The following is a 27,254-nucleotide window of genomic DNA, read 5'->3' as shown; positions in this document are numbered from 1 at the left end:
TTGGCTGCCCAAGAGGAAGCAAATGCTGTGGCAGTCCTGGGCCAGCTCCCCGCCTCCCCCAACAGAGGCGTGGTTGCAGGAGAACTCTCCCATCTGCAGAATCCTTGGTACCTGGTGTTGGTGGGCTCAGGAGTTCTTTTTGGAAGAGAATGAAAAAGAAACACCTGCTGGCCACTTTTATAAACTGGCTCACAAAAACCGAAGGGATGGCCTTTTCAGATAGGGTGTGGTGTTGATTTGGAATTAAATCCTGGAGACTCATTACAGTTGGAACAAAGGCTGGAAAACAGTCAGGTTTCAGTGCATTTGCAAAAGCTCTCCTAAGGTTTCCTGGCCAGGATGGAGCTGATAAATTTCATATGCAGCCAGATTCATGTTATTCATGTATCAGAAGGGAAGACTTGACAGGGCTAAGAGCCAGAATCGAAACCATCCAATTCTGATTAACCCATGGGTGACTGACTGAGGTGTTAGGAAACTAATTTCCCTACTGGGATATATCCTTTTGGAGTTCTTTCCTTGGGTTTCTTGTTTGTAGAGCTCACTGGAAATTCAAATGCCTAGATTCTCTTTTATTTTTTGGACAAGAAAAGGTGAAAGAGCATTTATATATATCATAACAATAGTTTATTACTTTATAGAACATAGTTTAATTTTAGGGCCTTTTATACTTCACCGAGATTCTTCCTTCACCATTTCTATATTGGTGTTCATATCCACCCTTTCAGGGTTGTCATGGGGACAAAATGGGATTGTGGATGTTAAAAAGCCTCAGCAACCCTTACACCCCGCCGTAGACGATAAATGGGATAAGTATTATTTTCTCCATTTTTCATATAAGGAATCAGAGGCTTGGAAGCCTTAATTGACTTCAATTATGAGTCATGAATAGTTGGGCATGAATAGCTGGGCCTGTCCTATTGTTATCATGTGAACTATTCAAGGGTTGAGGAAGTGGAAACAGCCCTGCTTATGGGGTCAGATGGGCCCATGAGACTGTCCCACTGGCTCTACCACTTAACAGCTGTGCAATCCTGGAAAAGTTAGTTGCCATCTCTGAATCTCAATTTATTTTATTTAATAATATTTACTGGGTAACTAATATTTATTGAGTGATACTATGTATCAAGTACTTTTTAAGGTATTGGACACAAACAGAGACAAAAAGGAATAAATAGGGAAAAAATAACCTACCTCATAGCAATATGTGGATTACAAGAGATAAGATGTAAAAGTCTCTAGCATTGTAATCAGCCCAGAAAAATCAGCTTTCCATAAATAAATAATAACTCTATTCCCTCCCCTTTCTTTTCTCTCTGTTCTATATGGCCAGTTTAAGAATTACGATAATTTGCATGACAACTTCCTTTCAATTTCTTAGCTAAAGCACAACAATTAGGATATAAAGAAATACAGTTAGGCCCTTTTAATATTTTTTATAAGACATATTTTTTATCCTATGATCTTTTTTTCTTTGCTTTTTTATAATTTCAAATTTTAAAAAAAGATTCAGAGGGTACAAATGCAGGTTTTTTACATGGGTATATTGCATGATGCTGAGGTTTGGGGTATGATTGACACTAACACCCAGATAGCGAGCATAGTACCCAATAGTTTTTCAACCCTCGATCCCCATCCCTTCCTCCCTCCTCTAGTAGTCCCCAGTGTCTGTTGTTGCCATCTTTATGTCTATGTGTATTTCAATGTTTAGCTCTCACTTATAAGTGATGCTAGAGAAGCAATAGAATAGAACTTCTCTGGTGGTATTTGAGGACATTTTGCATATAATGAGATAAATAAAATATTTAAATATTATAATATACAAGTTGGAAGAAAATACATGCAATGATACCTAACAGCTATATAGTGCTTTTTTCTGGGCAAAGTATTATAGATTGTCTCTTTAGGCAAAAATATTTTTTTATTCTGTTATTCTTTGCCCTAATTCTCCACTTTTAAAAAGCCCTATTGGAAGCAAGAAATAAAATTATAACTATATTATTTAGAGACTTAGTGACATTGACCTGAAGAACTAAAAGCACAAACCTTTGGAAGTGTCTCTGGGCAGGGGGTAAGAAGTGAGGGGCATGAAACAGGATCACGGGGAGTTTCTTTCAGGCCTCTGTATTCTGTTACTTTATTTTCACTATGTAGGATTTGGATATAATTTTTAAATTAACTGTTAATTTCCTATTTTATTTATGCTTTTTATATGTGCTACCTCAACTACTCTTTACATTTTGTCAAGATGTAAACACACATACATACAAATAAATATATGTACTTTCTCTAGGTACATACTTTTGGAATTATAAAAAAAAATGCTATTTGAGGGCTGGGTGTGGTGGCTCATGCCTGTAATCTTAGCACTTTTGGAAGCCGAGGTGGACAAGATCATTTACGCCCAGGAGTTTGGGAGCAGCCTGGGCAACACAGCAAAGCCACATCTCCACAAAAAATACACAAAAAAAAGTAGCCGGGCATGCAGGTGGCGTGCCTGTAATCCCAGCTACTCAGAAGCCTGAGGTGGGAAGATCATTTGAGCCTAGGAGGCAGAGGCTGCAGTGAGCCGTGATCGTGCCACTGCATTCCAGCCTGGGCGACAGAGCATGACCCTATCTAAAAAAAAAAAGATAAAAAAGTATTTGGGGAAAAAAAAGAAACCCATTTTAACTAACAACCTTTCACCATGGAAGATGACAAAGATCTTGGAAGGAACCCATCTCCTTTACCTATTCCCTCACTTGGACCAAAAGCTGTGTGTCCAGGGTGCTGAGTTGCCCACTAACTAGCTAGAGACTCCCCTAGGAAAAGTCTCTATCCTTTCCTGGTGTACATCTCATTTACTGTGAAATGATACGTACTTGAATGTCAATATTTCTGAAGAAAGGGGATCTCTTCTGATGTATCCTTGAAGGTTCTCCCCCCCTTTTTTTTTTTTTTTTTTGAGATCGCTCTATCTGTCGCCCAGGCTGGAGTGCAGTGGCGCCATCTCGGCGCATGGCAACATCCGCCTCCTGGGTTCAAGCGATTCTCCTGCCTCAGTCTCCCGAGTAGCTGGGACTACAGGCATGTGCCACTATGCCCGGCTAATTTTTTCGTATTTTTAGTAGAGACGGGGTTTCACCGTGTTAGCCAGGATGGTCTCTATCTCCTGACCTCGTGATCCGGCCGCCTCGGCCTCCCTGAGTGCTGGGATTACAGGCATGAGCGACCACGCCTGGTGGAAGTTTCTATTTTCTAAATGTTCAAATTGACATCACAGATGACATTATCCTTTCAGAACAAGACATTGATTAAGTCTACTTGCAAATTCTCTGATTCCCTGATATGTTGGAAAGTGAAGATGCCCATGGTCACTTGGTCACAGGCCAAGCGCAGCGGAAACTCACTAAGGCTTCCTGTTACCAGCAGACAGCTGCTTTTGAAATATGGGTAGAAACAGCATGGCACGGTGCAAAGGTTCATTTGGGAATCAAATGTTGTTTACCATTAACCTAGGTTTACCTTCCCTGAGCCTCAGTTTCTTCCTCTTAAAATGGAACTAGTACTTGCCGTATAGAGTTGTTTAAAGTACAGTAGGTATAGTATAAAATTCCTGACATACAGGAGCAGAAACAGTGGGAGTTTTTATGTGATTGGAGAGAGGGTTGGGATATAGTTCTGTATGATGTAATGGATAAATACTATTGTTTCACAAAGCCTCAAAAGCATAATTTACACAATTTGTGTCCACTGGGAAAAATGTGTGTCTTTTAATTAGGAGATGAATGCACCATCGTTTCGTGTGGAGAGAGGAGCAGATGGGAAAATGTTTCTCCATTACTACTCGGATAGAAGTGGTCTGTGTCACATTGTACCAGGTATGGAAATGGCTTAGCTGGCCGCAGAGCTATGGGGCTTCTGAAGTCAGGAAGGTTTCCCCATAGATTTTCCAGGATGGCTAATAACTGGCTACTGGTAAGAAGTTAAGACTCTCTTAGAATGTGTGACTTCATATCATCTTGACCACTGCTCCCAATGTCCTTGAGCTTTTAAAATAAGTTTCCAAAATTCCACAAAAATGAGTAATTTGTATTTTTCTTTCAACATTTTAAATTATACAGGTTTTTACATAGTTGTGATAATTCTGCATATATTATTTTGTATCAGCTCTTTATTTGCATTTAGCATTGTAGAAAAAGCATGTTTCCACATAATCTTTAAAACCACATATTAAATGGCCGAATGATATTCCATACTGTAATTATCTTAACTAATCTCCTATTATTAAATTTTCCATTGATACTAATATTTTGCTTTTGTAAACAATGCTATCATGAACATCTTCATACATGGTTTCCATATATATATATATTTTTTTCTTTTTTTTTTGAGACGGAGTCTCCCTCTGTTGCCCAGGCTGCAGTGCAGTGGTGCGATCTTGGCTCACTGCAAGCTCCGCCTCCCGGGTTCACGCCATTCTCCTGCATCAGCCTCCCAAGTAGCTGGGACTACAGGTGCCCACCACCACACCTGGCTAATTTTTTGTATTTTTAGTAGAGACAGGGTTTCACTGTATTAGCCAGGATAGTCTTGATCTCCTGACCTTGTGATCCAACCGCCTCAGCCTCCCAAAGTGCTGGGATTACAGGCGTGAGCCACCGCGCCCGGTGCTTTCCCTATATTTTGTATGTAAACTTGGGATAGATTCCCAGGGGAACACTTTTTTAAACTTGATCCTTAATGCTTTTACAACTGAATTTTGCTTACATTATCTCTAGGTTTATTTGTTTGTTTAATGAGTTAAATGCCTACCTGAAATAACAAACAAATGAATAGATGCCAAACTAGAAATTAAAGTGGCATGGATATATTTGGCATCCAAACATGTATAACTTCAGTCTCTGCATATTTTTATTTAATTGGCTGTCACTGAGGTCTGATTTGAAGCAGGGCCTGGGCTTGGTGAACTTCAGAATATTAATCAGAAGTTTTACAATTTGATTATTTTATGATTTTTGCTGATAAAGTTGCCTTCGGCCATCCCTCGACAATAGGTGTCCTTCTGCTGCAGGTATCATTGAGGCTGTGGCCAAAGACTTCTTTGACATTGATGTAACCATGGACATTCTTGACATGAATGAAGAAGTGGAGAGGACAGGGAAGAAGGAGCATGTTGTGTTTCTGATTGTACAGAAGGCTCACAGGAAGACGAGAAAGACAAAGCCAAAAAGGTTACAAGACAGTCAGGGCATCGAGAGAGACCAAGAGGTACTGGGTTTGCTGTGCCTTTAGAAAGAACAGTTGCACTTAAGTAGAGCTACCAGTCTTGGAAAAATCTATACAAACAACAGAATCAACTGGACCTTTTGTTTTTTTGTTTTGGTTTTTTACATTTTCCTTTAAGTTCTGGGTTACATGTTTTGAACGTGCAGGTGTGTTACATAGGTATGCATGTGCCATGGTGGTTTGCTGCACCTATCAACCCATCATCTAGGTTTTAAGCCCCGCATGCATTAGGTATTTGTCCTAATGCTCTCCCTCTCCTTGCCCCCTGCCCCCTGACAGGCCCTGGTGTGTGATTCTCCTCTCCCTGTGTCCATGTGTTCTCACTGTTCAACTCCCACTTACGAGTGTCTACAGCTATACCACCTTGAATGTGACTGATCTCAGAAGTGAAGCAGAGTTGGTCCTGGTTAGTGCTTGGATGGGAGACCAACTGGACCTTCTAATAGTGGAATTAAGGCAAAGTTTCTCAATTTTGGCACTACTGACATTTTGAACCAGATAATTCTTTGGTGTTGATGGGGTATCTTTCACATTATAGTGTGCTTAGCAGCATCCCTGGTCTTTTCCTACTAGTAGAACCTCATCGCCTCATTTGTGGCAAAAAAAAATAGAAAGAAAAAAAAAGAAATGTCTGCTGGCATTGCCAAGTGTCTGCATAGTGGGGGTAATGGATAAAATCATTCCCAGTTGAGAATTGCTGGGTTAAGGTTAAGTGGATATATACTGGGAAGCATTCTGGGATGTACCTGAGCCTGGACAATTTTTCACCTATAACAATAACCATATGAAGGGTTTGAAATTTGAACTTGATGGCTTTTTTTTTTCAATCCTCCTCAAATAAATTGATCTTTCCAGTCTTCAGTGCCCACTTCCGCAGCTGGAACTAGTCATAGGTCCTGAGTCAACTCAAGACTCTGTACGTGGCCACCTCAGTTGCAACTGATAGGGTGATCATTGCCTGCTTAGGTTGCGACGTATGTTAGGTAAACAGCTCTCCATGCACATAGCTTGTGAAAATACCCAGATTAGGATTAGTCTGTGATTCCTTAGAGTATTTTCAAAGTCCATCCCAGAGTCTGTTCACTGCAGAATCTTCAACCACAGGAAGAAATGTTCGTGCATGATTTTCTTACCAGATATCATCCTAGTTCCCTCTTGAGATTTTCTAAAAAGTTATTGCTTTCTTTGATAGAGAAACAGCATGAGGACTAATTTGATTAAAAAATACCGGGAATGCTAAAGTCTTGGTAGAATTGATCTTGTAAGCCCTCATGATATTCCTCGGGCCATGGACACAGTTCCTTATTTAAAGGTGGACCCCATCACAGCAAATGGGGTTTGTGCTTCTCCAGTCATGTGACCAGGTACCTGTCTCCCTGCCATCTGCAGGCCCTCCAGGCAGCTTTCCTCAGGATGAAGGAGAAATATTTGAATGTCTCTGATTGTCCTGTGAAAAAATCCCACTGGGATGTTGTGAGAAGCATAGTCATGTTTGGAAAAGGTAAGTGAGTGATTCTCCCAAGCTCAGCTCTGAGATCAGAAAGATTGCTTGATTCTCAGGAGTAGTGGCCAGTGTACACTGACAGGGCCAAGCCCTCTGCGATTATGTTGGCACTCATTTCTGCAAAGCTTGGATTTGGTGACCATGGTTTTTAACTTTAAAATGTCAGGCTCTAATTGTCCTTCCATTGCCTCTCATTATTTGTGCCAGGTGACATGGAGACATCGTCTCCCCTGTCCTAAGAAAAAGTTTTTGGAGACACAATTGGAATCACCCCCAATAGGTGATGGGTGGAGAGAAGGAAGATGAGCACTGATGTGCCATCAGGAACAATGAATTTTCCACAGCTCCTCTTCTGCAGTCAGGGCTTCTCCATTTGGACACATTTCTGGACTGGAGATCTGTGGATAACAACCCTAGTCGCCCAGCAAACGACACTAGATCAAGAGCCAAGAAAGCAAGTTTCTGGCTCTGTGCCTAAGGAGCTGTGTGACCCTGGACAAGAGTCTCCATCTTCTCATTTGCAAAATGCAGGCATTAGGCTTGCTAAGGTACCCCTGTGGGCACTGAGCCCGTCTAACGATTAGCACCTAACGCCTGAGTCTGAATAAGGGCTCTGATCCACTGGGAGAAGGGAGTTAGGGTGCTCTGCGTCACGGCTCAATGGGCCAGGTGACATGCATCTGGGAGAAGGTCTGCAGGGCTCAAAGGGCTGCATTTTGCGTCCTTCAAGCCATGGCAAGTGAGTCAAACACGCAATTGACATCCTTTGTCTAGGAGATTTTCATATCAAAAAGGCTCCATTTCGAATCTCTACCCCCTGCCAAATAGGACTGTTGGTTAAATTTTCACGTGCCACCCAAAACTGTCAGTCTAAAAAGCTCCATGGCAAATGTCCCTGATGCTGGGCCCGGAGCACACGCTCTGCTCTGCTAGCTCATTGTCTGGCTGTCACCATTTCAATGCCGACTCTGTGTTCATGGCGAGACATACTCAATTGGCCCAGAAACTCTTCAGTGGCAGGCAGAAACTTGGCAGGGGGCAGGAGGGCTTCTCAACCTGGTAGCAAGTTTTCTGTTTGTTTTAATTTGGAAGAAGAATTGCTGTGGCCATCTGGAGATGCTGAGGGAGCCCATGCAAAAGAAGTGAGATTGCACTTTGCTTGTGAAACACTTAAGATACTATCCCTGTCCCAAGCTCTGCTCTGTGCAAGGGTGGAGGTGGGAGCTGCTTCTCATCAGCACTTTCTTTTTCTATGTCCAGGGCATCTCTTGAACACCTTTGAGCCAATTTATCCTGAGAGACTCTGGATTGAAGAGAAGACATTCTGCAACGCTTTTCCTTTCCACATTGTATTTGATGAATCAGTAAGAGACTCTTCCCTCTGTAGCTTAGAATTGGGGCTAAGCCAGGGAAGTGAGCATGATTTACAGTCCTTCATGAACAGTGGAGATTTTCAAGTCCCTGAGAAATTCACAGGGCTTGGGAGACTAGGCTTTACCCTGGCAGGACCATTGATTTCCTTTTCATATTGTGGTATCCTCCAGAATCCAGAATGCAGAATCTTCTTGATAGGGTAGAAAGGGAGGTTTGAACTAGTAAGTGCATGGGAAAGCTTACCATTAGAAAAAATGGGAAAAGGAAGTGATGCTAAAATTCACTACATAAAGAGACAGCAGAACACAGTCAGTAGCAACAATAGGGTGGAATTCTACCCATGAACTCTTCCCATCCTTCTGACCACCATGTATGTCTCCATCCCACCCAGCTTCACATTCTGCATCTTGAATATGGGGAAGGGGTCATGTCAACTCAAGCCACTGCTCTGTGAGAGTTGTGAGCATAACTATTTAAGTTTGATTGTTAATCCATTTCCATGGATAAAATATATGTCAACTGAATTGATTATGAACTCATTTAAAGGACACCTATTTTACTTCTTCCTTCTGTGTGTTCACTGGAGATAGTAGTGAAAGTTATCCCCCCACCCCCTTGATGGATTTCTTCACCCAGGCCTGGGTGATAGATCCACTGCTATAGAATTTGCTAGTTTCTTCATTAGTAGATGTTAGAGAGGGTGAGAGAGAGTGTTGTCTCAGAGAGTGAGGGAGGAACTATTAGCCCTATAGAGAGCTGTAACCTCATTTCTCTTTAGTCAGAAATAAGCCTCTCAGCACTCTTGTACTATTCTTTTCTCTTTCAGACATTAGCACAGATTTGATTGTTTCAAAAAAATTTATTACTTCCATGACGTTGATTCCATTACTGACCCCCTTTCCCGATAGTGAGCCACAGAACATGGCTAGAATGTTATTTCCAAGGGGAAGTTTACGGGGATAGGGGTTGCTTTCTATTCCTCAGTCTTATATCTGTCCCCTGTGGATAGCTACGGGTGACGCAAGCCGGAGTGAACATTCAGAAGTACGTACCAGGACTCCAAACCCAGAAGATTCAACTGGATGAGTATTTCTCCATCATTCATCCTCAAGTTACCTTCAACATTTTCAGCATCCGCAAATTTATCAACAATTTGTCCTGAAGACACGAAGAGAAATGATGCCTGTAGCATGGCAAAGTCAGACCACACTCAAACTTCGAGGTAATCACTCACTCCTTTCCTGTTGTTCCCCGCCTGTTTGAGAGATTGATCAGAAAGGGAAGAGGCAAAGTTTTCCAATTTCCTAAAAGGTGGGATAGGGGCTATGTTGAGAACATGTTTTCTTTCTTCTGACGTTTCCACTTGACTTGATCTGTAAAGAATATATTTTGTTTCCTCAACTATCTCTGGTTTAGACATAAACTATATATGTAATATAGTTACATACATAATTATAAAAGTATATACATTATGTAATTATAAAATTCTGATATCTTACCAAAATTTTCAGAATGCATGAGGTACTATTGGTATTAAATTAATGTCTGTATTTTATGTAGCAACATGATCATCCAACTCACTATTAGTAGGGCCCACGTTTTGTTTTTAATTGTAGTAAAATTTACATAACAAAATTCACCATTTTAATAATTTTTAAATGTACAGTTCATTGGTATTAAGCACATTCACATGTTGTACGTTGTACCTTCACTACCATCCATTTCCAGAACTTTTTTATATTGTGCAAAACTGAAACTCTGCCTATTAAACAATAACCCATTTGTCCTTCCTCAATTCCCTGGTAGCCAGCATTCTACCTTCTGTTCCTATGAATTTAACAAGTCTCGATACCTCATATAAGTGGAATAATACAGTACCTGTCCTTTTGTGACTGGCCTATTTCGATTAGCATAATGTCTTTAAAGTTCATCCATATTGTAGCATGTGTCAGAATTTCCTGCCTTTTTAAGGCTGAATAATATTCCATTGTATGAATATACAACATTTTCTGTATCCATTCACCCATCAATGGACACTTGGATTTCTTCCACCACTTTGCTATTGCAAATAATACTACTACAAATGTTGGTCTACAAATGTCTCTTTGAGTCCCTGCCATCATTTATTTGGAATATATATTCAGAAGTGGCATTGCTGGATTATGTGGTAATTCTATTTTTAATTTATTAAAATTAGGAACTTCCATACTGATTTTCATAGTGTCTGCTCTATGTTACATTCCTATCATGGACATCAATGGACAAGTGTTCCAATTTCTCCACATCCTCACGAACACTTATTATCTGCTTTCTAAAAAATAGTAGCCATCTTAATGGGTGTGAAGTGGTATCTCATTGTGGTTTTGATTTGTATTTCTCTAATGATTAGTGATATTGAGCATCTTTTCATGTGCTTAATGGCCATTTCTTATTCTTCAGAAAAATGTCTATTCAAGTCTTCTGTCCATTTTTAATTGGGTTGTTTGCTTTTGCAGTTGAGTTGTAGGAATTTCTTGTACATTCTGAATGTTAACCTCTTATCAGATATATAATCTGCAAATATATTCTGTGTGTTACCTCTTCACTGTTGGTTGTGTCCTTTGATGCACAAAAGATTTTAATTTTGATGAAATCCAATTTATCTATTTTCTCTTTTGTTGCCAGTGATTTTGGTGCCACATCCAAGAAATTGTTGCCAAATCTGATGTTGTGAAACTTTTCTTCTATGTTTTCTTTTAAGAGTTTAGGTTTTAGCTCTTACATTTAGGTCTTTGATTCATTTTGAGCAAATTTTTGTATATGCCATGAAAGGGCACACATTTTGAGCTATCTTTCTATTAGAGGGATGTTTAATTATTCCAGGGATAAGCACAGGCAGAGCTGGGGGGATGTCCGAGGGGAGAATGACATGTTCTGGGAACCTGAGTGAGGTGTAGAGTGGAGTGATGGGAGAGGAGGCTGGCAAGATGAAGACTTGAACTCTATCATGCAGCTGGAAACATGTTGAAGTGTCTGCCATGATCAGATTTGATGTTTAGAATGATCACTCTGGAGGTGTGTGAAGGATGGGTCCAAGTGTAGAGAAAATGGATCCTGGGAGGCCAGACAGAGGCTGCTTCTAGAATGCAGGGAAGAAACTCTAAGGTGCTAAACTCTGGCAGTGGCACTGGGGTGGCAATTGGAGGATAGACTCACAAGATAATTAAGGCAGGACTTGGTGACTGGATGTAGGGGGTGGAAGAGAATCGTTAGGATAATTTTTAGCTTCTTTGATTGGGTAACTGGGTGATGAAGGTGCAATTAACTGAAAAAAAGACATAATGTAATGTCCTTGAGGCAGAGATTTTTGTCAGTTTGAGTCACTGCTGTATCCTCAATGCTTAAAACGGTGTGCCTAGCTCATCATAGGGACTAACCACATATGTAATGAAAGAACTAATAGAAAGAGAAGATTTGTGTAGGGGATTGAAGATGAGTTCAGTGCAGATATCCATGAACAGATACCTAATAGGGAGCACAGAAGAAAAAGAAACACTGTTCATGGAGGTATTAATTGTCACAATCATCCTAGAGGGTACTTTGGCAATATGTATCAAAAGCCTTAAAAATGAGCATATTCTTTGTCTAAGTAACCCGTGTCTGAGAATATATCTTTTTAACAAACTAACTAGCCATGATTATACACAAAGACTGCCTCAAGCTTATTCAACACAATGTTGTTTATACAATGATAAGCTAGATATAATATAATCAATACTAGCTTATTATTTAATAAAATACAGTATGAGCAAGGTAACCAGCAAAAATTAAGATGCATATCTATATTTACTATGAAAGAATATGTTATATATTTTAAGTGAAAAATTCAGATTATGAAAAGAAGATGCCATGTAATCCCTCTTTTTTTGTAAAACAAAGATATACTACAAAATATTAACAGTAATTTTCCATGTGGTATGATTATGGGTGATGTTTACTATTTTCTTTCACTTTTTTTGTTTTCCGCAGTGAATGTGTACTGCTTTTACAATGACATAACAAACATATCTATTTTTAAAGAAATACACATATTGAGTTCAGGAAGCAAGGTTTCTCTGGAAATTCAGATTCAGTCAGCATGGTGTAGGATGCAGTTGTGTGATGCTAAATGAGAATACCAAGACAGAACCCTCAGGAACACTAACGTTTAAGGAATGAGATTAAAATAATGTAAATAAAAAATTCGAAGAATTAGGGGACATCTCAGAGAGAAAGCAGTGTCAGAGAAGTCCTAGGAAGTGAGATTTCAGGAAGAAGGGTCTGGTTAACAGCATCAAACAGCAGAAAGGCTGAGTAAAGAAAAGGCCAAGAAACTTGTGTTGGCATCAGTAGCATGGAGGCCATTGATAGATGGTAGCCACTTCAATGTAGGCAATGGCCAGAGCTGCTAGGGAAAGAGGGGAGATGAGTAAGTTCTCACAGACCTTGGGTAAAAGAGAAAGAGCGTGACTGTGCAGTGGCTAGAAGCACACAGTGTGGGAGATGATTGGTTGTCCAGCGAGCTCGTCTCAGTCCCTACTGGTGACATACTCTATTGTTGCATTTCTCTCCATGACAGCAAGGCCAGATGATCTGGTTGGAGTCCATGTGGTGCATGGTGTACCTGTGTTCTCCGAAGCTCCGCAGCCTGCAAGAGCTGGAAGAACTCAATATGCATCTTTCTGACATCGCCCCCCATGACATCACCAGGGATCTCATCCTCCTGAACCAGCAGCGGCTGGCTGAGATAGAGCTGTCCAACCAGCTGGAAAGGAAGAAGGAGGAGCTACGGGTCCTCTCCAAGCACTTGGCCATTGAAAAGAAGAAAACAGAGACCTTGCTTTATGCCATGCTGCCCAAACACGTGGCCAACCAGCTAAGGGAGGGCAAAAAGGTGGCTGCAGGTAAGGCACCCTCTCCTGCACAGGGTCCTCTGAGCAGAGGGTGGTATGTCTTAGTGGTCAGAGCCACAGGCTTTGAAGCCAGACAGAAGTGGTTTTGAATTCTGGCTCTGTCACTTGTAAGTGACATGATCTTGGGGTAACTACTCCACCTGCACATTCTTAGGTTTGTTCTCTCTACATTGATAATAATAATAATAAAAGTAATACAAGAGTGAAACATGAATTATATAAAAATGGTTGTCAACCACACACACATTAAATTCTCTAAGAGTTTAAGGATGTGTCCTGAGACTGGCCTCATTACTCAGTGACAATGGGTAGGGTTCTTAACTATAACTAGAAATACCACACTCACACACTAGTTAAATCATAGGGTTCCTCTGAGGACCATTCTGGGACAGTATACTATTTATGGAGGCAGGGATGCCGTGTTTACCCTGAACTCACTTTCCATTTGTCATGGGATTGTGTTCATTCACCAGACATGCCTGGCGAACTTACTCTGTGCCAGGGTGCTGCTCCAGATCTGGGGACACAGAGGGGTTTACAGCCTTGTGAGTTTGATAGATATATGCAGAATAAATTAATGGGGGTGGAAATGACCAAAGGAAAAGAAACTAATTTGCATTAAGGAGCAATCATTGTGCCAGGATCCATGTTAGACATCTTACATGTGCTGTTTCATTAAATTTTCTCAACATTTCTATGAGGGAGGTGTTGTCCATACCATATTGCTGAGCATATTGACATTCAGCGCAGCCGATAAATGAAAGAGCTGGAGACTAACTGTGTTAAGGCCGTCTAACTCCAAAATCCATACTCTTTCCATCACATAAGGTGCTACGGCAACATGGGGACAGGCAAATTAATAAGAAATAGATGTCAGGAGATAAGGAGATGGGGGGTGGGTTGGAGTTGTGGAGGCACCTCTCGAAAGTGTGTGACACTGGAGTTGGGCCTTGAGGCTGAATTTCAGCAAGCAAAGAGGAAAAAGGCATTTCCAGAGAATGGGCTAGTAAGAGCAAAGTTAAGGCAATGTGCGAATAAATACTATGGGGCATGTTCCCAGAGCATGGGGTATGTGGAAAAGTGGGGTCTGGTGACACTGAGTGGGTAGGGTGGGGTTCAGGTGATGCAGTGATGAATCTGGACTATTAAGGAAAAGGAAATTGTCTTTTATTTTGTAGGCAGTGAGAATTCATTGAAGTTTCTTCTCTTATTATGGAAGCGACATGATGAGTTTTATAAATCCGATTTTGGCTGCAGTGTAGTGAATGCGTGAGGCGGGGCTGAAAGCCCATAAGGGCACAGCTGATTGATGGTAGAGGCCTGAACTAGGGCAGCCTGAGGAAGAATCAGCAGGATTTCCTCACTGACTAGATGGGGAAGGTAAGACAGAGGAGGCAGGCATGGGTCTGAGGCTTCTTGCATGGAAAAATGGGATGCTTTATCCTAAGACAGGGCCAGAAAGAAGAGCAGGATTGGGGGGAGAATGATAAGGTCCATTTTAGAACCATTGAGCTGGAGATGTCTGTGGGATACTCCACATAGCCTGATTGTGGTAGGAATCTTAGTGAGAGCTCATAGGAACATTGTGGCATGGAGCTATACATCTGGCAGTTATTGCAGTGTGGGCGGGGTTAATCATAGACTCTGTGAATGGTGGATAAGATCACCTAGAGGACAGGAAGTGAGAAGAGAGTGGAGTATTACTCTTTAGGGAATTTTTAAGAAGGTTGAGAAGCCAAGGAAAGATATAAAACAAGGAGATCAGAAAGATAGGAGGAATATGAAGAGAGGACGATAGGCCAGAAGCCAAGGAGAAGGGAAAGTTCCACAAAGGGGAAATTACCATCAGAGCCTTAACTAACAAAGAAGGCACCCGGCTGCATTCAAGGAGTCATTGATTCACTCACTCAATGTTTATTGAGCATTTACTATGTGCCAGGCCCTACTTTAGGTGCTTGGGATATGGTAGAGATCTAAACTGACAGTTTCCTGTCTCATGGAGAGTTGTATTCTAATGGGGAGGTAGACAATAACCAAATAAACCATTCCATACAAAATATGAGGCCGGGTGTGGTGGCTCACGCCTGTAATCCCAGCACTTTGGGAGGCTGGGCGGGCGGATTGCCTCAGCTCAGGAGTTCGAGACCAGCCTGGACAACACGGTGAAACCCTGTCTCTACTAAAAATACAAAAAATTAGCCAGGCATGGCGGCATGTGCCTGTAGTCCCAGCTACTTGGGAGGCTGAGGCAAGAGAAATGCTTGAACCCAAGAGGTGGAGGTTGCAGTGAGCCGAGATCATGCCACTGCACTCTAGCCTGGGTGACAGAGCGAGACTCTTGTCTCAAAAAATATATACATATGTGTATATATATATTTACATATACACACACACATATAGATGCATATATGTATATGTGTTTATATATTTACATATATACACACACATATATACATATATACACATATATGTGTATATATATTGTGTATATATATTTACATATATACATTTATATATATTTACATATATATACAATATATACACATATATGTGTGTATATATGTAAATATATATGCACATATATATACACATATATGTATGTATGTATATATATGTATGTATATATAATGTCACATGTGTATGGAGTGGGTGGAAGGCAATTGAGCTAAGAGGTTAGCCAGTCTAGGGGCTATTTTATACAGGGTGGTCAAGAGAGTTCTCACTGTGTTGGTTACATTTGAAATGTGAGTAACAGGCCCTGTAGATATTTGAGAAAAGTGTCAGGCAGAGGAAACACCTGTTTTTTTTAGGTGTAGAAGCCCGAAGGCAGGAGGCACTTGGCATGCTGGAGAAAGCCCATGAGGCCAGTGTGGCCAGAGTGGAGGGAGCCAGAGGGACATGGGGTCAGAGAGGTGGCAGGGACAGAGGTGGGGGGTCCTCTCTGTAGGCCATGGTCAGGACTTTGGGTTGCATTCTAAGTGTGATGGAAGTCATGAAAGATTTGAGATCAAAGAATGGGAGATCTGACTTAAACAGGGCATCTGGCTGCTATGTGGAAGTTAGCATGAATGGGGCCCAAGGTGGAATCAGGGGCATGATTTAGGAGCAAGTGTTCAGGACAAGGTAGCTTCCCTGCCATACAAAGACGGGGACCCTCCACTTCACAGTGACCAGTCTCTGTCAGCCCTGTCCCCAGGTCTCCTGCAGCTCAGGCTCTGCTTGGCCCACTTGCTAGGGGCCCTTTCTGTCCTCTCACAGCACTGGTCGCATCTTACTAGAAGCATTTGTTCACTTTTATGTCTCCTTCATTAGACTGGGGGCTCCTTGGGGGCGAGGGCCTGGTCTGCTTGCCGCCTGTGATATGATTCTCCTAGTAGGACTAGCTTGCAGCGGGCACTCAGTAAACGTGTGCTGGGTGATGTTGAATGGGGAATGGCATCCGGCTCCTTTTCCCACAAGGCACAGGCAGGTTTGATTCTCACAGGGCCTCTTAATCCAGAATTCATGGACTTATTAGTCGATCTCCTTGTTTCTCACTGATACCTGGTTTCTGTTGTAGGAGAATTTAAAAGCTGCACGATTCTTTTCAGTGATGTAGTGACATTTACTAACATCTGTACTGCCTGTGAACCTATACAAATAGTGAACATGCTGAACTCCATGTACTCCAAGTTTGACAGATTAACCAGTGTGCACGCGGTCTATAAACTAAGTGTCTGCAGTGTGGGGTGTTTCACGGTGTGCTCACGCAGGGCGAGTGCTTGATTCTAAGTCTCCCTTTGCCTCTGTCTGCATTGGTCTGGGGTTTGGTGTGCACGAGTGTGGGGTCAGAATAAAAGCTGAAAGGGAATTGGAAGTATTTTAGGAATTCTAGTTTTTAGGAATTCTTTTTAGAATGCTCAGTGCTAAGATGGCACTCTGGTGTCCTTGAGGGGCACCTAGATGTCAGATGTTTTCCTAGAGCATAGTTCTCCTACTCCTAAATTCAGCAGAAAATAGAATCCAAACAATGTGTTATCTCACATATAGCATCACATAACTACTCCAGGAGCTTCCACTTCTCTGGGATTTGTTTCCACCAAAAGCAAGAAAGGCCTTTTGGCTATCTCATGGTTGTTTCCTGAGTCCTTTTCCTTCTCACCTCCTCCCTCATGCCCCTCATACCCTTAGCAAAGAATCAATCACCAGCTTTAGTATAGTCCCTTTGTCAATATATGGAAAATGAAAAAAAGTGTAGTGACATGTTTAGTGCATGAAGGAATCCCTCTGAATACCTATTTTTTTTTCTCTGATAGGTAGAAACAATAGGAGATGCTTATATGGTGGTAGGAGGTGTACCAGTGCCTATTGGAAGCCATGCTCAAAGAGTGGCTAATTTTGCCTTGGGGATGAGAATTTCTGCAAAGGAAGTGATGAATCCTGTTACTGGAGAATCCATCCAGGTAGAGAGCAACTGAGTACTTGGCTTAATGCCAAACATCTCACACATGGAAGTAGAATTCTGCTTATGTGCTTAGGTGATTACTGGGTAAGTTGCCGTCATTAAAATGGGTAATGTATCCTAGCCCTTTTCTTCTCTTGCATATGTCCCTAATAGAGATATTCCTAAGGCTACTATAGTCTCAACTTTTCTCAAATTTCAGAGGCGGCTGCGGTGCTCAAGGTTTTCCTACGATTGACTGCAAGCTTCCTTTGTTGGTAATTTAGGACAGTGCTGAGCAGTTCTTCCTATTTACCTAGCAGGGCTCAATCCATCTTAAAAACCAGCTCATTTATAATTCCTGCTTTTTTGTTCAAGCATTTCAACAAGTGGTTCAGGTTTAGTGAGCAGCCAACTTTCCCTGCTTAGGAAATTGTGTCTCCAGCATGCCATCTGACAGGTTCAGAACTCAGGCTGAGGTGTGAAGCTGCCTGCAGTCAGCAGGCCAGGCACCGTGATGCCGTAAGATATGCGCACATGTACCCTAAAACTTAAAGTATAATAATAATAAAATAAAATAAAAAAGATATTCAGAATGGCTTTCCTTCCACCATGTGGCCACTAGCGAGACATCTGCTCGCCTTTCTCACAGAAAAGTACGCTTCCAAGTCTGGAAGTTTGTTCACACTCTAAAAGTTGAACAGTTTTGGAGATGAAAAATGAATGTCCTCCTCTGCTGGCTCAGCAGATCCTAATGCTCCTCGGATGGCTGAGAGCGGCGTCTCTCTGCCTTTGATTTCTAGATCCTTCCTCTGCTAATATCAGTCAGAAATTCAAAATAAACTAGTCAATTCAAAATAAACAAAGCCAACTATAAGATGGAATATGATTTTTTCCACATTATAACCTTTTTACAGGAGATTCTGAAAATGTGCTGCACTCACTCTGACCATGGTGAGTTACAAGCTGAGAAACAGTGCAGATCATGACTACAGCATCTACTGTAGTCTTCTAAGTAAAAGCTGGCCTTAGATAGTCACAAGAACAAGACAGCTGCCATAATGACTCATTGTAAACACAGTGTGCATCAGTGGAATAAAAATCCAATGTAATGAATAAAAAATCAGGATGAGAGGTAATGAGGGAAGAGATATAAGAAGGTTAGATAAGAGATAAATGTTTCAGTTAAAGGACGCTTGTGTAAGTCACTGGTGAAAAAATAAAAATAAAAATGGAAAGCGTAGTGTGCGTGTGTGTGTGTGTGTGTGCGTGTGTGTATGAAAGGGTCATAGCGCCAGAGATGAAAATAATGCTACACCAATAAGAATGAGATTAGACAATGAATTCTGGGAAACTCTTAAGGTGGATTTACCAAGAAAAAAATAGGAAAGGATGTTAGCAATTCCAAGGTAAGACTATGGACATAATTAGGAGCATCATTAAATATCCACCAGAAACAGCATACCACATGGGTTTATTCAAGGATGTAGGGGAAAGAACTGGAAACACTTTCTCTCTTAACAGAATTGTGCAATTATTTTGCACTGAGATATTCTATTATTTTATTCATATAGCTTTAATATACATTTACTGAGATCCATCCATGTATGAGACAGTATTACTCAGTGCTTTGAAGGGTTCAGAGAATCCTCTTTTCCTAGAGGAAGTTACAATTTTATTTCAAGGAGAAGAAAATCTAGCAAGTAAAAATAACAAGCAATCTGATTAGGTTGTAGAAAGCTGTAAGAGACTGTTGTTCCCATGCTAGCAGTTTTTTTTTTTTCCCACCAGAAAGCAAAGGAATCAAAATAAACTAAATTCCAGGAAGTGACAAACCCTTTCAAAGAGAAGTCACCCATAATTGCATTCAATCTTGGCAGGGCAGCAGAAGACGTAATCCACCAGAGGTGAGGGTAGGGATAAGCCTGTCTAAATTTTAGTGGATTTTTAATGGTCACAGGGCTGAAACAACAGGTTAGAATGCCAAAGAGTCCCAGCCACAGAGTCTGTACTCATCTACCAACTCTTCCTCATAGGCCAAGTGCAGGGGATTAGTCAGCCAAAAACTAGGACAGGAGAGGAGAGCTGAGAGAACTCCCGAGTCCCTGAGGTGTTTGGGGCCTTTCCCAAATGCAAAGCAGTGGCCCATTAAAGGCTAATGTTAGAGTAAGAGAACTGAGAGAAATCCAGCTGAAGTACTCTTCGTCTTCACCAAGTACACTACGATGACCTTTTGAAGTATGAGGGCAAGGAGGAGTGGCAGAGAAAATTTTCCCAAGGTGCAGAGAGCCAGGGTGGGACTGAAGAGCAAAGAGACTTCTGAAAATCTCACTATTGGGCTGTAATGCAGAAGGAGATCTCCTACAATTCCAAAAGCTGTGGATTGGCTGTACAGTATTCAAGGTCCTCAGAGCCTTGCTGGTGCTCAGATTCTAAGCTCTGCTGTACTGAAAGTTCTGATTCAGCCTTCATAATATTTGAAACCAGTGGTGCATGGAATCTACCAATATTTCTAGAAAAGCCCTGACCCAACTCAAATATGGATTAGATTTACTTACTGCCCATTCCAGCAGCCTAATTCTGTAGGGATGTAACATTTTCTGGAGGATAAATATTATCTACTTCAGTCTCTACTGTATTTTCACACACAATATGGGTCATTCAATTAGATAATGAAAAATATGAGATGCAAGAAGAAACAAGAAAATAGTAATGTAGTGGACAGCCAATAGAGAAGATAGCCAATAGAAGCAGGTCCAGAAATAGCCTAGATGTTGGAATTATCAGATAGAATCTTTAAAATAAGTCTGATAAATATTTTAAAGGGTCTATAATAAAAAGGGCAAAACAAGTGTGAAGATATGGGAAATACATACATACTGTCTATATTTACATCTATATCTATATCTAACAGAAAACTATGATATCAGAAATCAGAAATAAAGAATTAATTTTATGGGCTTAACAAAGACTAGACACAATAGAGAAAAAAATCAGGGAATTGGAAGACAGAGAAATAGAAATCATCCAAACTGAAATGCAAAGAAGAAAACAGGGTAAAAAAGGGGAACAAGACACTCTATATCTGTAGAACAATATCAAATGGACTCCCATATATGTAACTGAAATGCTAGAATGAGAACAGAGTGAGAATGGGTAAGAAGAAATATTTGAAAAGATAATAGTTGAGAATTTTTCAACATGAAGGATATCAATGCAGACATCCAGAGCTCAGCAAACTCAAGCAGAATAAATACAAAGGCAACCACTTCCAGTTAAAGCATACCAAAAACCCTACCCAGTGCACTAAGCAAGAAGAAGAAATATAAGACATTAAGTTTGGAAATGAATGAAGAAATAAAATTATCATTATTCACAGAACAAATAATGGTGCACCTAGAAAATCTTATACAAACTACAGGAAACCACAAGATCTAATAAATGAGTTTAGCGAGGTCATAGCATAAATAGAGGAAAATTAATTAAATTTTTATATGCTAAGGACAAAAAATTGAAAATGAAATAAAAAGAAAATAAAATTAAATTTCTAGGAATAAATCTAACAAAAGATATACATGACCTCTATGCTTAAAACTATAAGATATTGCTTAGGGAAATTAAAGAAGACCTAATTAAATGGAGAGATATACTGTATTCGTTGGAAAACTCAATATATTTAAGCTGTCCATTTTCCCCAAATTGATGTATAGATTCAGTAGAATACCAATCAAAATCCCTGCAGGCTTCTTAGAAAATATTCACAAGCTGATTTTAAAATTTATATGGAAATGTAAAGAATCTAGACTAACCCAAACACTCTTAGAAAATAACAAAATTGGAGGATGTACACACTAATTTTAAGACTTATTCTAAAGCAATAGTAAAAAAAATACAGAGTGAGATTGGGAGAAGAATAGACAAAGAGACCACTGGAGCAGCACAGAGTGTCCAGACATAGACTCCATGTTTAGTCCATTGATTTTTGACAAAGGCACCAAACAATTGAGTGGGGAAGGCAACCTCTTTTTAAAAAATGATTCTGTTACCATTGAATATCATATGGAAAGAAAAAATGTACCTCAGTTCTACCTTACCCCATATACAAAAAAACATTTGATGTATATCACAAATCTAAACATAAAATCTGAATCATAAAGCTTCTTGATGGAAATAAAGAATAGCATCATGACTTTGGGGTAAACAATGATTTTTTTTTTCTAGATAGGACACAAAAAGCACTGACCATGAAGGGAAAAAATTGACAAACTTCATTGTTACGGGCTGAATTGTGTCCTGCCCAAAATTCTTGTTTTGAAACTCTAGTACTCAGAACATGACTGTCTTTGGAGCTAGAGCCTTTACTGAGTAAAATGAGGCCTTAAGAGTGAGCCCTCATCCAATGTGCTTGATGTCCTTATAAGAAGATGAAATTTGGACATAAAGAGACACTAAGAATGCATGTGCACAGAGGAAGGACCGTGTGAGGATACAGCAAAAAGGTCGACAACTACAAGCCAAGCAGAGAGGCCTCAGGAGAAACCGACCCTGCCCACAGCTTGATCTTGGCCTTCCAGGCTCCAGAATTGTGAGAAATAATTTCCATTGTTTAAGCTACACAGCCTGTGGTATTTTGCTATGGCAGCCTAAGCAGATGAATACATTCATCAAAATTAAAACATTCTGCTTATTAAAGAAAATAAATACACAAACCCACAGACTGATAAAAATATTTGTAATACATACATATTACATATCCAAATATGTGTACTTCTCATACACATTAACAATAAAAGACAAACAGCTCAATTTTTAAAACAGGCAAAAAATTGAACAGACTTTTTACAAAAGAAAATATATGAACGGCCAATATGTGTGTGACAATGTGCTTAACATCATTAGTCACCAATTTAACGCAAATTAAAACCACAGTGAGATATCGTTTCACACCCACAAGAAGACCAAATGATGGTGAAAATGGGAGCAACTGAAAGTGTCACGTTGCTGATAGAAATGTAAAACAGTAAAACAATTTTGGAGAATTGCTGGGTAGTTTTTTTGCTTGTTTTATTAAAAAATAAAATTAAATATGTATCTACATTGCGACTCAGAAATTCCACTTCTAGGTATTTACTTAAGAGAAAGGAAAACATGTCTACAAAAATATCTGTACAGAAATGTTTATAGCAGCCTTAATTTTAATAGATTCAAACCGAAAAATAATCTAAATGTTTGTGAAAAGGAGACTGGATAATGAATGTGGTGTATTCTTACAATAGAATACTATTCAGTGATAAAAACAATGAACTACTGATATGTAAGACAATATAGATGAATCTCAAACACATTATGTTGAGTAAATGAAACCAGATATAAAACAGTATATACTATATGATTGTACATATGTGATGTTCTAGAACAGGCAAATCATTCCTTGGTAAAAGAAATAAAAAAGGCTGGGCGCGGTGGCTCATGCCTATTATCTCAGCACTTTGGGAGGCTGAGGCAGGTGGATCACCTGAGTTCAGGAGTTCGAGACCAGACTGGCCAGCTGGCCAACATGGTGAAACCGTGTCTCTAATAAAAATACAAAAATTAGTCAGGCGTGGTGGGGGGCACCTGTAATCTCAGCTACTCTGGAGGCTGAGGCAGGAGAATCGCTTGAACCCGGGAGGCGGAGGTTGCAGTGAGCTGAGATTGCGCCACTGCACTCCAGCCTGGGCAACAAGAGTGAAACTCCATCTCAAAAAAGAAAAAAGAAGAAATGAAAATGTAGTTATCTCTGCTGAAGAAGATGGGGAGAGAGCTTAACTAGAAGGGGCACAAGATAATTTTTCAAGGTAATGGAACTAGTTTACATTTTATTTTGGGTGGTGGTTACAGGGATATAAGCACTTGTCAAAACTCATGGAGCTAAACACTTTAATATTTGTTTTTTGTATTTTATGTAAATTATATCTCAACTTACAGATAAAAGCAAGAGTATTAGATGTTCTCTTTTCAGTGATGCTCTCTCTGTACAGATCAGAGTGGGGATCCATACTGGACCAGTCTTAGCAGGTGTTGTAGGAGACAAGATGCCACGGTACTGCTTGTTTGATGACACTGTGAACACAGCTTCTAGGATGGAAAGTCATGGGCTTCCCAACAAAGTGCACCTCAGCCCCACCACAGCCTACAGGTAGCCTTCCATTTATTCATGCCTTCCTTTGTCCCTCCCTCTTTCTAGAACTTACAGAGTGCCTAGCAGCCATGGGTTGGGGTAGTGCAGGAAACTCATGTTTTTTCTTCCATGTCTCAATGGCTTACAGAAGATATTGTGGCAGATAATAAATTTAGTTGCTCTTCTAACTGTAACATAGTTTTTACTCTCAAGGAGCATATAGTTTAGTTCAGAGAACAGCATATCATAACCCCACAGACCAAATCTAGTCTGCTGCTCATTTTTGTAAATAAAGTTTTATTGGAACACAGCCATGCACTTTCATTTACATATTGTCTATGGCTGATGTCATGCTACAAAGGCAGAGTTGAATCACTGCAACAAAGACCATATGATACACAAAGTCTAAAATATTTACTATCTGGTCTTTATTTATATAAAAAGTGTGCTGACCTTTGGTCTAGCAGAAGAAAAAAGAAAAGTTGTAGTTGATTATTTTTAAAGTGAGATAAGTACAATGATAAATATGTGCAAAAAACAATACTTATAGTTTCTTGGGCACTTAAAATAGGCCACATTCTATTCTAAGTTCTTTTATATATTAATTCATTTACAGTTGCAACAGCTCTGTGAAGGTACGTTATTATTATTATTTACATGAAAGAAAAGGCACAAAAAGGTTAATCATTTGCCTCAGGACCAGGTAGGCTAGGAAGGAGAATAGCTCAGATGCTGCCCACAGAGTCAGAGTTTAGTGTTCCCCCTTTAACTGCTGCACTCTTATCCTCAAGGTAGTCACCGGGGGTGCCATGAGAGCCCAGGGCAAGGGTGCTTGACCCAGTAAAAAAGGGCTTCATGGAGGAGATTCCTGAGCTGAATCTTGAGCAAGGAGTTCCAGAGTAAAATTTAGCCAAAATTGGGGTATTGGGTGTAAAAAGTGGGTAGAGGCTCACATGTAGAATAGGTGCAGAGAACTACAAACACCTGAGCTTTTCTGTATTGGAAAATATGAGGCAGGAGCGATGAGAGCTGCACATGCCTTACTGAAGGGCAAGGGCCCTGTGCCGTAAATGAGGAAAAGCCCCCAAGGAACGTGAGGTTGAAGACAGTGACAGGGTCAGGGTCCTATTTGACACTGACCACTCTAGAGACCCTGAAAGGACATATTTGAGAACCAGAAAATGAGATAGATGATACCTGTTAGGAGTTTGGTCTGAATCAGAACATTAGTGGTGGGAATATGGGGGAAAATAAAACCAGCTAAAGTAGTTAGAAATGGGGGAGGAGAAGAAAAGAGGAGCCCAGGTCTCCATTCTGGGTGACTAGGGCTTGAATGGTGGCCTCGCCATCTGCAATGGGACAAATGAGAAGTATCCCAGATCATAGGGGCAGACAATGAGTTTAGGTTGGACACATTGGGTTCAAAGGAACTGTGGAACATTCAGCTAGAGGTGCCACAAAATGGATGGAGTTGAGTTATTGAAGATCCAGACTTGGAGTAAGTAACATATAGGTGGTAATTACAGTCATGAGAGTTGATGAGATCAACCCAGGGAAGGATGTAGTGTGCAAAGAACAGTGGGAAAAGAATGGAATCCTGTGCAGAACCAACATTTAAGTGGCACAGAAGGAAGAGGAGCCCAGGGAAGAGACAGGAGAAGAAATACTCAGAAAGGACCAGGAGAGTTGAGGGTGAGAAGCACTCTTGTGGATGACTTTAGGAAGGAGGAATTGAACAAAAATGTCAAATGTAGTAATAAGGACTGAAAAATACTCACTAGAGGTTTTGGGGACATTCTCAAAAGTGGTTGTAGTAGAATGGTGCGATAGACCTTGGGCTGAAGAATAAAAAAGAGAAAATTTGTATGAGATTAAAGCAGGTGAGAGGCTGTTTTGTTTGCTTCTGTTTAGGATGGAAGAGACATAAGCACACTGAAAAGCAGAAGGAGAAAGGCAAATGGAATGGGAGCTGAAGATGAGCGTGGGGTGGCCAATGGAGTAAGGCCCAGAGGTGGTGGGAAGGGGGCATGAGTGAGGAGCCCCTGGACAAGAAAGATACCTCATCCTTGGAGATTGGGGGACAGGATGGTGTGGTCATGGGGTGAGAAGTCACAGGCTCTCACCTGTAATCAATATAATTTTGTAGATGAATCAGGGCATAAAGTAGGAGGCACAGCCACTAGTGTATGAGTGAGGGGAGCAGATGCCAAATGGAGGCACAAGAGGAGTGTGCTGAAGGTCTGAACTCTCTACCAACCTGGCCAAGGACAAGGGAAGGCTCGATGGAGTGCTGAGGCAGGTGGTCATGAATTTGAATCTTCATTGGTCTGAGTGGTTCTTTGGCTTTTCTCCAACATCACTTGGTGGCCAGTAAATAAATAAACAGGGAAACATTTTGTAATTATCCCATAGCTCTGTCTCTTTTCATGGTCGCTACCCTATAGTCCTCCTCCCCAGTTCCTTGACAGACAGAAATTATGGTGGAGAAAGCTCGGGTAGTTAGGATGAGCATAGTAGCAAGCATGGGTATATGGTGCACTTGGGGAAGATGGAAAGAAGAGTGTTGATACCCAAGAGTCTTACGTGGCAGAACCATGAAAGGTGGTGTCCACATGGGCACTGACAGCATGGTTTGTAGAAACATGAGAGATGCCCATACGAGGGGTGAGCTGGAGGGAGGAAAATTGGTGGCAGGGTTGGGAGGGTTTTGATGGGTCCCTGTGTTCTCTTTTGGCCTTTGGCATCCTGTTCAGAATATCTTATCCTCACTTTCCCCATGGCCTCTGTCCTGCTTCAGCAGGCGGATGTCTGGGATCTTCCCTCCCCTGCTGTTGTGTGTCCTCTGTCCTGGACTTTTCCTCTTGAGTAGCCCTTTGCATTGTAGCCAACTCTTGAGTTACAGACCCACAATCTTTGATATCTGATGCACTTTTTTTCTCTGTGCAGAGCCTTGAAAAATCAAGGATTTGAAATCATTGAGAGGGGTGAAATCGAAGTGAAAGGTAAAGGGAAAATGACCACATACTTTTTGATCCAGAACTTGAATGCCACAGAGGATGAGATCATGGGGAGATCTAAAACCCCACTTGATCACAAGGGTAAGCAAAAAAGAGAAGCTTTGTCATTAGTGTTGAGTAGTTTTTCCACTAACCACTTCAGATATGTTTAGTATCTGCAGGGTCAACACAGATAGCATCCCTGCCCACCACCAAGCTCCAGGATTCAGTTCAACCATCTTGCCCTGAACATTCTTCTCTTGCATCCTGGTAATTATGATGTTCTTTGAGCTGGGCCGATAGATCCAGCTGAAGAGTTCTACATACATTAGTCTTCAAGGTTCTTCTCTCGGTGTTTCCCATGCTGCTCTCTGGTAGCTGGGGAATGATTTGCGAGTGCTTTGTCTGCTCTATAGCCTCAGAGGCTCCAGCACAGGCTTCCCTCGCATGCTGGAGCCTTTTGCCTTCCACATTTTGTTCTAGCTTCCAAAACCGGGATGAGGGACAAAATTTGTGACTCACCCAGCTCCAGGAATGACAAGAGGGTGGGAGTTTAGGGTAAAACAAGCCAGTACTAAGCTGGACCAGGATTACTGTT

At 40.9% G+C, this 27,254-nt stretch overlaps 1 protein-coding gene across 1 annotated transcript in view; it reads left to right on the top strand.

Moving 5' to 3' along the window:
- The window catches only part of LOC100600502 (guanylate cyclase soluble subunit beta-2-like), a 56,267-nt gene extending 29,337 nt beyond the window's left edge, over positions 1-26,930 (top strand). The window contains 12 exon segments of the mRNA XM_030813427.1: positions 3,764-3,863; positions 5,057-5,253; positions 6,661-6,772; positions 8,036-8,139; positions 9,159-9,297; positions 9,300-9,371; positions 12,751-13,071; positions 16,640-16,792; positions 17,380-17,522; positions 23,521-23,678; positions 26,607-26,758; positions 26,839-26,930. Coding sequence (XP_030669287.1) covers positions 3,764-3,863; positions 5,057-5,253; positions 6,661-6,772; positions 8,036-8,139; positions 9,159-9,297; positions 9,300-9,371; positions 12,751-13,071; positions 16,640-16,792; positions 17,380-17,522; positions 23,521-23,678; positions 26,607-26,758; positions 26,839-26,930 — 1,743 coding nt within the window.
- Positions 26,931-27,254: the final 324 nt, after the last annotated feature.

Source organism: Nomascus leucogenys, chromosome 5, assembly GCF_006542625.1.
Source record: "Nomascus leucogenys isolate Asia chromosome 5, Asia_NLE_v1, whole genome shotgun sequence".
NCBI lineage: Eukaryota > Metazoa > Chordata > Mammalia > Primates > Hylobatidae > Nomascus > Nomascus leucogenys.
This window is presented reverse-complemented; position numbering and strand designations above follow the sequence as displayed.